We start from the raw sequence: 15,109 nt of genomic DNA on the forward strand, positions 1-15,109 counted from the left end.
AAAATCAGCTCAGCTGAACTAGCTGCTTTGTTAAGGCCCTGCCAATTCCCGTGAGGAATTCCTGCCTATCTGCCCTGGGAGAAGCAAGCAGGTATGGGTCAAGGACCTCAGTGCAGAGAGGTTCACTCTATCCCTCGCTCCTGTGCATGGGCACAGACTGAGGGCTCGTCTACACTGGATATGGTAAGCGTGCCGTGGCAGCACTTGATCATGGCTTTGTGGTCACGGCAGAGCGGTGGGAGAGAGCTCTCCCAGTGCTCTAAAAAACCCCACCTCCACCAGGGGCGTAGCTCCCAGCGCTGGGGCATTGTCTACACTGGCGCTTTACAGCGCCGAAACTTGCTGCGCTCAGGGGGATGTTGTTTTCACACGCCTGAGCGAGAAAGTTGCAGTGCTGTACATTGCCAGTGTAGACAAGCCCAACATCACTGTCTAGCCCTGAAGCATCTGCTGTCTTGAACCGAGCAAAGCCTTATCCAAAGGGGAAGAAGATAAGAGAACAAACAACACGACAGAGGTGTAGTCACATTGCTTAATGCACTACTGGAAGGTGGGAAAGGATTTTATGAATGTCTTTGTTTCTACAATATTTAAATTTCAAAAACATTCTCTAAGTGTTAAATCCCTATAAAGTGTCTCACAAACACTTTGTTAAGTGCAGTGTATAGTAGCCAGGTCGGTCTCAGGATATTAGAGAGACAAGGTGGGTAAGGTAATATCTTTACCGGAACAACATCTGCTGATAAGCGAGACAAGCTTTTGAGCCACAAAGGGCTCTTCTTCAGGTCTGAGAAAGGTACTCGCAGTGTCACAGCAAAATGCAAAGTGGAACAGATTGTTTAGCATAAATAACACATCCTGTAAGAGACCAGTCAAGGTAGAGTGACCCATTAATACCACTCCAGTCATAGGACAAAAAGAGGGCGTTAGTGGGTTACAGCTTGTTGTAATAAGCCATACCTCCAGTGTCTCTGTTCAAGCCATGATTTTTAGTGTCAATGAATTTACGCTCCCAGGCTCATCTTTTGAAGTGCAGGTTTCCTTTGAGGATGAGGACTGAGAGGTCAGGTATAGAGTGATCGCTTTGTGAAAAGTGCTCACCCACAGGTGATAGGGTGTTTTTGATGTTTTTTCACCCAGAAAAACGATAAAAGACAAAAAAATAACTCACCCGCGCAACCATTTCAAAAGATTAGCCTAGGAGCTTAAATTCATTACTTTGCTAGACACTAAAAACCATGGACTGAACGGACACTGTTCAGACAAGAGATACCTTGAGTGGTCCCTTACAATGTGTGCTATTCATGCTAAACAATCTGTTCCACCTTGCATTTTGCTGTAACACTGGGAGTACCATTCCCAGAACTGAAGAAGAGCTTTGTGGCTTGAAAGCTTTTCTCTCTCTCACCAATAGAAGCTGGTCTAATAAAAGATATTACCTCACCTACCTTGTCTCACTTTGGGAGAAAACACAATGGCTCAAAACGTGAACAACAGAAAAGTCTGTCAAGGAAAGGAAATGAGTGATTTTAAACACAGGACTGATCATAATCAGCATCACTTTAAGCCCATTTATTTCAGATGCTATGATTTTCCCACCTGCTGCTCAGCAAGTCTTTTCTGGATCTCTTGATCATCACAGATGTCATACACAACAGGCTTGGAAAGCTCAGCCTCAATGCGAGCCAACCAGGTGCGAAGGGTACTCATATTTTTGTCTAATGTCTGTATGACAGCAAAGGTCCCTTCCAGTTTCTTCAGCCTAGGGATATTGGAAAGAAAACAGGTTGTTATAAAGACATTTAACAATGGAAGCAGTATTAGCAGAGGCTCTGGAAATGAAGAAAGTATGATTTATACATTATTCTTATCTCCAAACTGACCTGCCTTCTGCAGATTAGAGACACATTTTAATTATAACCTACCCAAATTGGCATAGCAGATGCCTCCACAGCTGCAGAAGGTCCTAAGTGAGTCATTTTAGGAGATGCTGTGAACAGGGAGTGGCCGTCCTAGCCTCTTTCAAGTGCTAGTGGGTTCCTTAGTCATTTCCCTAAGGATTTGTATACAGAAAACTTGCCCCAGTGTACATTTTTTGTATTTGAGACAATCTAGTCACCCCCATCTTCCCGGGGTGCAGTGTGACTCCACGTTGCCCCAAAATGCTGGGCTGTGCATACCAGGTAGGAACTGCTCCTTCGTCTTTGAGCTGCATGCTCCACTGCTTGCACAAGTGAAGCCATTTACACCCATGCAAAATGGGTCTAAACACTACTGGGTCAATTCGGATCTCTCCTCTCATTTACACTGGTAGTGTTTTACAACTACTTGGTACAAGTATACGTGAGGCCAGGCAGTGGAAAAATGATTATTTTCCCTAGTTTTCTTGGTTGGGCTCTTTCTCAAGCTACTCTCACATGTGAATTACAGTTCAACCTTGGAGGACAGGCACCCTGCCAGCAGATTTTGATCCTTCTAGGAAAATATTAAGTGGGTTGTGCTGCCCCACTGAGGGAGATGGTTCGCTACACCAGCTCTATACCTGAGGGGTGGGAGTTGTTTTCTAGAGAGAGAGATGGAAGAAGTAGCTCATGGGTTGAGCAGTTTGAAGAGAGGAATCTCAGAACAGCCATGCCTAGGGAAAAGGTTTGAACTGAATATATGTGTTGTTTTAGTGTTAATTTCTGTGTTAATAAAGCCAAACCCCAGGAAAAGGGGTGAGTTTGGACATTGCACTGTGTGTGGACTATGCCTCTGCTCTTCTATTTTCAGCAGATCTGAGGGTTAGGGAACACATCTCTATGGCTTCCCTAAACAGGCCATCTATACTTTTGTCGCCATAGAAATGGGATATTTTGGCCACATGGACTTTGCTGGTTTATGCAGAAGGGTGCAACAGAATCCTCTAACATACATGAAACAGAGGTGAAGCTAGCATAATAAATCTAAATTGAGAAACTTAAATAAGTTACTATGAAGAGAGAGAGAGAGACTGACCACAAAAGAGACAAGTCTGAGGAAAAGGTCCAGCTCTGATTTGCAAGGACAGCAGAGACTGTGGGCCAGATCCATCCCTGGTATACTCCCTCTGTAGTCAATGAAGTTACATCAGGAAGGAATCTGGCTCTGGCTCTCTCTTGCCCAGATGCGTTAACTTTATTTCTACCCACTCCCACTTTAGCATCTAAAATAGGCCAAAGTCACAGGTAGTATATCCATTTGTCTGTTCCAGGATGGTGACTCCTGTGTACCTGTTTTGTATGGGTAAATTTACAATTCCTGATTGATGATTTCCATGGGAAAGACAGGACTGCTACTCTGCAGTGGCAGCTATTGCCCTGCTTCAACAATGTTTTGGAAATGCTTTTTCAGATACGACAAGGGAGCTTGATATTATATTGCAGCAAATGGCTCTAGTCCAACTGGATATAAGAATGGCCATACTGAGTCATCTAGCCCAGTATCCTGTCTTCTGACAGTGGCCAATGCCAGGTGCTTCAGAGGAAATGAACAGAACAGGTAATCATCAAGTGATCCATCCCGTGTCATCCACTCCCAGGTTCTGGCAAAAAGAGGCTAGGAACACTGAGAACATGGTGTTGCATCCCTGCTCCTGCTGGCTAATAGCCACAGATGGACCTGTCCTCCAGGAACTTATCTAGTTCTTTTTTGAACCCTGTAATAGTTTTGGCCTTCACAACATCCTCTGGCAAAGAATTCCACAGGTTGATTGTGTGTTGTGTGAAGATGTGCTTCCTTTTGTTTGTTTTAAACCTGCTGCCTATTACTTTCATTGGGTGACCCATAGTTCTTGTGTTACGTGAAGGAGTGAATAATATTTCCTTATTCACTTTCTCCACACCAGACAAGATTTTATAAACCTTTATCATATCCACCCTTTGTCATCTCTTTTCCAAGTTGAAAAGTCCCAGTCTTTTTAATCTCTCCTCATACAGAAGCTGTTCCATACCTCTAATAATTTGTATTGCCCTTTCTGAACCTTTTCCAATTCCAATATATCTTTTTTGAGATGGGGTGACCAGAACTGCACTCAGTATTCAAGGTATTGGGGTACCATGGATTTATATAGAGGCAATATGATATTTTCTGTCTTATTATCAATCCCTTTCCTAATCGTTCCTAACATTCTGTTAGCTTTTTTGACGGCCACTGCACATTGAGTGGGATATAAGTGATCCATCCCCTGTCATCCGCTACCTGTCGGCTATGATTTCAGGCAACTACCCACAAAGAACCCAAGACCTCTTTCTTAAGTGGTAACAGATAATATAGATCCCATCGTTTTATACGTATAGTTGGGATTATGTTTTCCAATGTGCATTACTTTGCATTTATCACCATTGAGTTTCATCTGCCATTTCGTTGCCTAGTCACCCAGTTTTGGGAAATCCTTTTGTAATTCTTTGCAGTCTGCTTTGGACTTAACTATCTTGAGTAATCTTGTATCGTCTGCAAATTTTGCCACCTCAAAGTTTACCCCTTTTTCCAGCTGATGCATGAATATGTTGAACAGCACTGGTCCGAGTACAGACCCCTGGCGGACACCACAATTTTCCACTCTTCGCTTTTCAAATCACCTTGCGTATCTACAAAATCACTGTGTACTGTACAAACAGAATACCATAAAGTGCTCAGAGCTTTGCATTCGGACAACACGTGAGGGCTGGTTGATGGGATCCAGGCCTCAGACTGGCACCGTTCATTCACACCACATTCATGCTAAAGGTGCAATTCTGCAAACACTCTCCGGGTTAGCGCTCGCTACCATGACGTCAGTGGACGTCAATATTAGTAGTACACCTAGTATTATTATTACTATTTGTATTCCTTTAGCACCAAGGGGCTCCCATCATGGACCTCAGCCCCCTGGTGCTAGATGCTGTGTAAACAGAACAAAAATATTCAGTCCCTGCCCCAAAGAGCTCACAATCTAAGTATAACATCAGAGACAACAGGGGAATGCAGAGACACAGATGGGGGAGCACAAGTAATAATGAAAGCTGCAAGTCTGTCATGGAGGTCACGGATTCTGTGACTTTCCGGGACACTCCATGACTTCCGCAGCTGCTGGTGCGCCTGACCCCAGGGCTGCCCGAGCAGCTGGCCTGGGGTAAGCAGCAGGGGCCGCCCCTGAGGCCAGCTGCTTGGGCAGTTGCTGGGACGGACCCCGGGACCAGCCACTCGGGGAGCTGCTCGGGTTGTCCCAGGGCCAGCCACATTGGCCACTGCAGGAGCAGCCCCAGCAGCTGGCCCTGGAGTCGCTGGAGCTGCAGCGGTCCCGGAGCAGCAGCGGTCCCAGGGGCCACCCTGGAGGCCATCAGAGCAGCGGTCCCCAGGGCCTCAGAGCAGCTGAGGGAAGTCAGCCCCCACCACCAGTGCAGGGGCTAGCTGTCAGTGCCAGGGGCATCCCAGAGCAGCGGTGCCTCAGAGCCACCCGGAGCACCCTAGAGTCTCAGGAGCTGCTAAGTTTTAGTCAGGGGTATTTATAGTAAAAGACATGGACAGGTCACAGGCCATGAATTTTTGTTTATTGCCCATGACCTGTCCATGACTTTTACTAAAAATTGTAAATTTGTTTATTGCCCTGACTAAAACTTGGCCCTAGTAATAAGTAAGTGTTTGCATGGCTGCAACTTTGACAAATAAACAAAGATAAGGAAAAACAGGAAGGAAGTAATTTTACAATGAAGTGATTTTTAAAAGGAAAAGATTTTACAATGAGGAAAGCAAATACAGCTGTTTGTCTTAGAAACGTCCCCAATTCAGGATATAAATATTGCTCTCAATATGTTTCTTGTAGTAGAAAATGTTTGTTAGGATTGCCAGCAACTATAGCACAATAGAAACAACCATTGTGGCACTATTAGTATGTGTTTACTTTGTAACACAATTATCATCAGAGAGACCTGCCAATCTAATTAACTAATCTGTTACATATGCCAGCTAGAATATGTCTTTCATCCCAGCCTTAATGCTCTGGGTCATTAATCTCAATCTTGAGAACTAAAACCTAAGATAAATGGACAGGTGATAATAATAAATGCCTTTCAGAAATCAGTGCTGGTACAATATCACAATATGGGAACAAACTACTGTCTTGAATAAACACACAGACGGGTAAATTCTTAGTGAAGTCAACCAGCACTGGGCATGTGGCTCAAGGTTAGTATATTCTAATTCTGTTCTATATAGGTTTGTATTCCGTGCGCGACACTGCAGTATGTGAGTGCCTTCCAGTAGCGCATTAGGTGACTAACATCTGTCACGTGTTGTTTGTTCTCTCATCGTCTCCCTAGAGGAAGAAGCATGCACAGTGGAGAGTTTTGTTTTGGAAGGGAGGGATTTTTTTGGGAGGGGTGGAGGAGGGGAGTTAATATAAATGTTGTTATGTATTTGTTAGAGCAGGGAGATCAAAGAAACACGCTTTGCACTTGGAGGAGATGGTGGTGAGGTTTGTGATGGTCCTTAGTTCCTGGGGGAGTTCAGTCCACAGTCTCAGAACTAGCCCCTGAAAAAGTTCTGTCTCCCGCACAGACAAGCTTTAACCTGGTTGTAGAGAGTTTCATTGTGACAGAGGAACGAAGTTGCCAGGTAGCCATAAAAAAATCCTGAAAGGTGCTGAAAGCCTCCTGAGAAATGCTGGGTGCCCTCAACTCCCACTGATTTCAAAGAGAAGTGGAAGCATTCCCTCAGGAATCGACCCAGGGGAATATTGGAACAAAGAATCCAAGACCCTTTGACTGAATAAAAACCACACATTTGTGTCACTGCTACCATAGGCTTTGTGACGGGGCAAGGCCAGATGTCTATAGAAAAGTAGTGGGAGATAAATATATTAGCTCCAGGCTAAACAAATCCCTGGTACCAGGATAAGTGAAATGGCAGCTGCTCCAGGTCAATTAAGACACCTGGGGCCAATTAAGAACTTTCCAGAAGGCAGGGAGAATGCTAGGTTGATTGGGACACCTGAAGCCAATCAGGGGCTGGCTGAAACTAGCTAAAAGCCTCCCAGTCAGTCAGGAGCTGTCAGGACTGTGCATGTCAGGAGCTGTGGGAGGAAGTTGTGCTGTTGGAGAGACTGAGCAGTACACACCACATCAGACACAAGGAAGGAGGCCCTGAGGTAAGGGTGAAGTGGAGCTTGAGGAAGTGAGGGCTGCTGTGGGGGAAGTAGCCCAGGGAATTGTACATGTCATGTTTCTAAAAGGTCAGCTACCATAGCTGATACTATTAGGGTCCCTGGGCTGGAGCCTGGAGGAGAGGGTGGGCCCGGGCTCCCTCCCCCCCCCACTTTGTCCCCTGATTAATCACTGAGACTGGGAGATAAGAGACTGTGCAAGGAAGGATAACTTCTCCTCACCTCCCTCGCTGGCTTATGATGAAAATGGCTCAGTAGACTGTGACCCTTGTCTCTAGAGAGAGAAGGGTTATGTGGAGTGAACCCCTGAGGCTAGCGAAATCTGCCAGGAAACGTGGGACCCACGGAGGCAAGGACAGAGCTTTGTCACACCTTGTATTTGCTTTCTGCAAGTGTTTGTGTGAATTAACTTTTGTTTGCAGAAAATGTCATGAATGCGCCTCAAATCTGAACCATAGGAGTATGAGTGTTCGTATCATATGGTGGTCTTGAAAGCTCTTTATGGGTATGAGAGTCACTTAATCAGGGAGCAGAAGCTGTACCATGTGAGCGAGGTGACCAATCACACAGCATGAATAGTGAGTTAAGACAAGCAAATGATCAAAGTAATAGATGTGGTGAACAATTCATGATCATCCATAGGCCCACATAAACCACTGGTCAAATAACTTTGAATAACGAACACATTTGTAACAATCAAAGTGTGTGGATAGCTCACTAATTTATTAGATAACGGACTCAGCTGCAACCAATTTGCTCAGATCCACTCAAGAGACTATTGGTTCCCAGCAGCACTGGGTCATAACATTCTCCAGCTGCAGCTTGCTTCTCTGGGGCTATGAAAAGGAAAAGGCTGAAAAGTCTCCTGTACTTTGCAATGAACATGACTTAAATATGGCCCTCATTCATTCAATACATGCTTAAGTACATGCTTGGAAGACAATTACTAAATGTTTTCATCTTAAAGCCTAAATTCAAGTAGAGGCAAAGGACTGTGTAGTGCCAGTGGGTTATAACTAAGGACCCGATCCTGAGACACTGAAGTGAATTTAAAGACTCCCATTGATATGAATGGGTTTTGGATCAGGTCCTAACATTCCACCACTGGAGCCTGAATTGAAATGCTTCAGATGGCCTAAAACAAATCCCTTCTAGATGTTGGTATCATAAGCCCACATGAAAGGATGGCATGTTTGGCAGTCCTTGCTCAGGAGGTGTCCAGGGATAGAAGGGTTCTTTTGTTGCAGGCCAGGACTAAAGTGTGTCGGCAGGAACATGATGTGATAAAGAATTGCATCGTGCCAGCCTGCACTATGCTGGTTTCTAACCAGTGCTGACAGAAAATGTAGGAGAAAGAACAAGCTATAAATAAAACTCATTTCTTTGTTTAATGGGATGAAGAGATTCAGATGTATATTTTTAAATCTCGTTCATCAGTGTAAATATCATTGTCGTCAGGGAGCAGAGATACTATTCATATTTGTTAAAAAAAAATATGGTGAAATTAAATTGCACTGTCAATTGACATTACTGCCTGATAACAGGAAATCTTTTTTTGGTAGATTTTAGTGCAAACGGACATATAAAGCACACAAGCTTAAGAAATGACTACTTCATTTGGGCCCAACCTTTAAATGTGTGCACATTCATTTCTCTGTGCAGCTTCTGGCTCTTGAAAATAACACAGAAACCTTTCCTTTGGTTGATTGTATTATTTCAATTACAAGAATTAATATCACATAATCACTGAACAAGAAGGGGCAAGCTACATTTCATATTAAACCTTCCATTTATCCATAATATTGTAGTCCCAAATCTCCACTGACATTGGTACAATGAGATACCAAAGAGACCAGTACACATTTTAACTTAGAAGGCCCCTCAATGCTATTTATCCAGTCTAATGAACTGCATCTCCCACACAGCATAATCCATTTTCTCATCCACTTGTCACAGGCAAATTGCACACACACACACACACACACACACGCACATGCTGACATAGCAATGCCCATCCCCCAAGTCTGCTGAACCACCCAGATAGATACTACTGAATTAGTGATTTCTATTCTTACACGCACTATAACCAAATGCAGAGCTGATTATTGAAACAGCACTTACCGTTTATAGGGGAAAATCATTCCTTAGCTTGTAAATTCCAAGCTGCAAGGATTCTGTCTGTTTAACCACAGCACTCATGGAAGAGGAAACCCCTCCTCTATGGATGCCCTATTTATTCATTGCTTTAGCATCTCCCCTGGGGGGGGGGGGGAAGCCTTTTTCCATCCTCCTCCTCCTCTGCAAAGCCCCTAGCTGTGGAGTCTCAGCACGCTTGCGCGCACACACACACACTGAACAACACTGGTTTCCTTCTGTTAATCTGCATTTTTACCTGTCAAATTGCTGAGAACCCAACCACAAACACAAAATAGCTTTACTCTGACACAACAGAATCAGCTCATGAAGAAAAATACCTTGAGTGATTGCTTGGGGGTGGTAATGAAAAGGTGATGCTCCAGAGGCTTCAAAACCAAAAGGTAAAGTCTACTGAGTACAGTCAGATACCTTCAGCCTCAGACTCTGATGATTTATAGAGGGATTTTCCTGTTGAAGCAATCCCCAAAATTAAAACACACACAAACGTGCGCACACACACACACACAAAATGCTTACTTGGATTATGCTCTCTGTTGCCTTGTTTGCTATCATATCACAGCGTTTTATGTACAAATTGAAGCTCACTCCTATTCAATCTACCCTGTCCTGTGCTCAGCCCTCCAGTGAAGGAGTAGGACCAATGAAGTGCAAGAAGTTACACTGGCAATCAAACTGCCCCCTAATCTTTACTTATGACATCATTCATTTGTCAAAAAATCAATCATCACAAATTCCGTGTTCTGACATCACTGCCAGAGAAGGGTGAGAAGGGCTGGGAGGAAAGAAAGAAACTTGGTTTAAACACAGATGTATCTGCAAATCAGCAACATGGCACAAAAACTTTGAAAAATCACTCCAAAAATCCAAGAAATTATTTGGAAGTCTAATGCATTTGACCATTTTCTCTGGCATTATGGGAAATCTGTGCCCACCCGATTTCTGCCAGGGTTTATATTTTTATTTCTTTTTTTGTGTGCAGGGAGTGAGTTCAAAATACATGAGTGCACAGTAGATTATTCAAAACAGAGACACCAGCAACAGCAAGCTGCCTCCCTTTGCAGGCGGTGCTGACCCACAACGACCCTCCAACCAGGCCAATGGGGCCCACCTCCAGGAGGCAAATTCTGCGCCTGGCCCAGTGTTAGTTTGGGTCTCACACAGGGACCTGGGGGGATTTAACCAGGGCCATGGGGTGGCTAATACGCAGGTGCCCCTAGTTAGGAGGCCTTGAAAGCCACAGCTGGAAACCACCCAGCCTCTGCGGGCTCTGGGTGGGGCTGCCCCACTCCCATGCGCGGGTTTTCCTGTTGACTCAGACCCGGCCCCACTTAGTCACGTGGTGCTGCCAGGCCCCATCCCTGTGTGGTAGCTGGCGGAGGCGAGCCAGTCAAGTGACCTCAAAGGCTGGCTGAGCTGTGAGCTGCACCCCGAAGGGTGACGCAGGCGCAACAGCTAGGTGCTGCAGGGAGGGGCTGCTGCTTTCCGGGTGGGGAGGCTTGCCTGGGGGAGGTGCTGTGACTCAAGCTGTTCAGGGGGTGACCGAACTTTTAAATTGCACCCCCCTCCTGCCCCCACTATCATACAGCAGGCAGATAGAGCCATTGGGATATTTGTCTCACTGAGATCCACTCTTGTGAGTAAACAAAGGCACACTCAACTGTCATTCTGCACCCGCTGAGGAGGCAGCTGAATCTTTCCTTGCCGCTGTCGAGGTGGCTGGCGTATGGCTTCAAGAGCCAGGGAAGCAAAGGGTCGTGTCCCCCAGGAATACTATTGCCGATGGTAATCTGCCAGTCCAGGGAAAAAAGTCCTTGTTTGTAGCTTTCTGAAAAATCCTGTGTTGTTAAAGATGTGAGCATCATGCATCTTCCCCGACCAGCCCACACTGGCGTTGGTGAAGTGTCTGTGGTGAGCCACCAATGCTTTCATAACCAGAGAAAAATAGCCCTTTCTGTTGATGTACTCTGTGGCAAAGTGGTCTGGTGCCAAAATAGGGATATGTATTCCATCTATTGCTGCATCGCAGTTCGGGAACCACAGTGCTGCAAATCCACCCACTACCTCACAGCCCTGTGTAGCAGGAGGCAATAAATGGCCCCTGCAGTGGATTTTGCAACTCCTAACTGATTTTCCACTGACCAGTAGCAATCTGGCTTTGCAAGTTTCCACAGTGTGATCATCATTCTCTTCTCCACAGTCAGTGCAGCTCTCAATTTTGGTGTCCCTGAGCTGGAGGACTGGGGCGAGCTCGGCGCACGGATCCAGAAATGCAGCCTCACACATCGAAGGCTCTGCAGCCACTGCTTATCATCCCAAGCCTGCATGACAATGCAATCCCACCAGTCAGTGCTCGTTTCTTGGGCCCAGAAGTCATGCCCCACCATCTGCAGCGGCTCTGTGAATACCAACTGCAACCTTGAATTGGTTCTCACTATGTCCCACAGCAATCTGTGCTCCAAAAGAATCATCAGCGGATTCTTGCAGCTGCAAATACTGGGAGGATCGTGAATCCTGTGCTTGCCGCACTTATGACCGAAGTGCAGAGCTGTGCACGCTCCCTGTTTCAGTCAGAGATGGTGGACAGTCAGGAGTGCTGCGCGGGTTCATGAGATTTTGAAAAAAGGTGCAAAAATTATGTGCTAGAGATGACATTACGGGATGGAGACAGTTGCATGTTGGGAAGTTGACCCCTTGCTCTCACCTCTGTCCAACTCGTTTTGGCCCCACCATGCACTGCCAAAACTTCCCAAAAGATGGTACGCTGGATGGGTGGAGGGTTGCACACTGGAATATCTACCTATGGTGCACTGCAAACACTCTTGGTGAGCACGTGCAGTGCTGACAGAAGGAGACAAGTATGTGCACGCACATGCGATACACTAAGTGTGGCAGCTGAAGGATGATGTAACTTGTTTCAGAGGGGTAGCTGTGTTAGTCTGTATCAGCAAAAAGAATGAGGAGTCCTTGTGGCACCTTAGAGACTAACAAATTTATTGGGGCATAAGCTTTCGTGGGCTAACTTGTAACTTGTATTGACCAAAGTTTGTAGTGTAGATACGGCCAGAGCCTAAAGGCTTGTCTGTATGGCTAGTTAGTGTGGCGTAAGCCAGAGTGTGAATCTACAGCATACAAGCTTTCCGCAAGGTAGCTCGCCATGTGGATACTGCTACCACACATAATGGAACTTTTTCTGCACTGTAGATTCCCACACTGGCTTTCTGTGCACCAACCTGCCATGTAGACAAGCCCGGAGCATTCCCTGTAATGCCACAGATTGACCTACTGTATGTAGACTACCTGTTGCAGACTGCAAGGTGTTATGCAGATGATTTATTTTGCTTTAATCTGATGTCCTGAATATTCTTATGAAATCCTGTTTTACTATGACCCTTGTAGTTTTAAATTGCTGTTTAAGAATTTCACCCAGACTGTCCAGGGGAGGGGAAAAATCTTAATCTCTAAGAGGTGGAAGGAAGGGTCTCTAAAGCCTACCCTGTTTAGAATTATCCATCAAAAGGGTTTGCTGTGGTCAGGGCTATGAGCCTCCAGATGCATACGATTTGCCGAATGACCATGGATGAGACCCGTCTTAGAATCATAGAATATCAGGGTTGGAAGGTGAACGACACCACCATGTTGGGAGGTGTAAGGTGAACGACACCACCATGTTGGGAGCCTTAACGTTAACTTGCCTTGGCAATGTCCCCATATTTCAGTGCTTATATTAGGGGTTGTAGCCATGTATTTATTCCAACCAATCCCTACTATAATTTGTGAGCTGCCCTGCAGACAAAGAGTCACACAAATTCTCTCATCACAGCATACACCTGGTTCATGCTTTTCTCAGTACGGCAAAGAAAGTGAATCTACGCAACCAACACAGGAGCACAAGGCATTACCAATAAGCCACGACAGACTGAGTTGTTTGGAAATGGTGCTAATTCTCTGCAATCTTATAAAGAAATTAGATTGAAAAGCTGCTTGCAATATACAGTACGTTTATGGGATACAAACATACATGCTGAAAGTGCATTTATTACTGTAGACTAATCGGTTTGGTTACGGCCCCTGGAGGGACCCACCACCGAGATGCCATGCTTTAATGCAGGTTCATGTGTTTTCTGCGCAGTTTAAACATCCATTTATAAATAAGTACATTGTTAAACCCTGGCATTGTGAAGATATCCTCTGAGCATGAACCACCGCTGTGGTGGCTTCCTGAGTCTGCAGACAGTCATAATGAAACAATAGCTTCAAGAGCAAATACTTCCTCACTGTGCTTGCCCACAAAACACTACACACAGTAGAATCTTGGTGGAAAGCAGGCCACAGAGAGAGGCCACAGGACTGCATTGCCCTATATGATGTACTGTCCCTGAAAACTCTCTCAATCCTTGCAGGCAATCGGCGCAGAGTACTGCTCCACTGCATACAGGATGTGAATTCTTAGTGTATGTGTTCTTGGTAACCTGCCCCCCCCCACCCCCTGCAGCCTACACACGCCATTTCCTCTACCTTTTGGGCCTTGCACACTTGTGTGTGTACATATGTGTAGCATTTCATTTTAAGGGTACTGCTGCTAACTGATAAGTGGAGATAAGAAAAGATTGCGGATGATGTTCTGGAATCTAAGATACATGTTTCCACAATTAGTGGAATTGCAGAACACTCAGAAAGTGGCCAAAATCTCAAATTAGACTTTAAACTTTTGTTTGTCTAGTACCCTGCTTTTTTCCTTTCCTGCCAGCCAACAAAGGAAAGCACAGAAGAGAATGGCTAGCTAATAGTCTCTCCAAAGCTGTACAGAAATTAATTTACATAACTTAAAAAAAGGAACAGATGTCTGAATGTTATTTTTTCCATGGGAATTATGTTTTCAGATGCTTCCTAGTTTACATCAAACCATGCTTCAGCTGTGACACACATGACAATGCCTTTGTGAACTACACAAGCCAAGCAGATACATACAATAAAAGTGCTAAGTCCATTCTGTGTAGCTGCTGCCATATGGCAAATCTGGGCTTGTCACCATGATCTAAGAGAATCACTCCAAATCCTAAACTGAGAAGTCACCTAATTTGCCCATCTGTCTCAGGTTGTTTATTGGTTTAAGGTGAAGTAAGTTGTTTATTGGAATTGTTCTGTATTGATAAGACTGGCTGTCATTTCAATATTGTATAGACATATATATATATATATATATATATATATATAATATTATGTGCAAAACACTATGTTAAAAACATTAAGATTGCCAAGTCACACACTCAAAAGTTAGGAAATGACAGAAATAAGGGTCCCTGTGCAATCTTAATGTAACCTTTTTGTGCATGTAGTTCATGATACAGTCTTTAATTATATGATCACATACTATTTTTTCCACAGGACCTGTGTCTCATTCAGGGCACAGGATGGATCTTTTAACGAAGTTTTGTGTGGGTAATTTCCTAAATTAAAAAAAAAAAATGAAAAAACAGAAATTCCACCATTTGACATCATCAGGGTTAGAACCCTTAGATCACTGCACAGACCTCTGCCACTTGAGGTAACTGAGATATTTGGTGACAGCAGAGGAATGATGAGACTCTCCGGCTCTGGAGGGGAGTGTATTCTAGGGGGCATTCCGCAGAAGGGTGACCCATTCTGTCCCCTACAAACTGTCCCTGTCCTGTCTCTTCCCCACCCAGCTCTTTGTCCCAGTCCCATTCTCTTCACTTAGCCAGGCCCAGTACTCAATCTTCTCATCCCAGTCCCTTTGCCCAATAAATCCGAGTATCACAGTCCAGACTCCCC

At 44.8% G+C, this 15,109-nt stretch overlaps 1 protein-coding gene across 10 annotated transcripts in view; it reads right to left on the minus strand.

Annotated features, from left to right (window-relative positions):
• The window catches only part of SYNE2 (spectrin repeat containing nuclear envelope protein 2), a 261,703-nt gene that overhangs the window by 22,358 nt on the left and 224,236 nt on the right, over positions 1-15,109 (minus strand). For all 10 annotated transcript variants that reach the window (XM_075129940.1, XM_075129946.1, XM_075129941.1 and 7 more), the window contains one exon: positions 1,600-1,762. In XM_075129940.1, coding sequence (XP_074986041.1) covers positions 1,600-1,762 — 163 coding nt within the window. The remainder of the gene's footprint in view (positions 1-1,599; positions 1,763-15,109) is intronic.

Source organism: Caretta caretta, chromosome 6, assembly GCF_965140235.1.
Source record: "Caretta caretta isolate rCarCar2 chromosome 6, rCarCar1.hap1, whole genome shotgun sequence".
Taxonomy (NCBI): Eukaryota; Metazoa; Chordata; order Testudines; family Cheloniidae; genus Caretta; species Caretta caretta.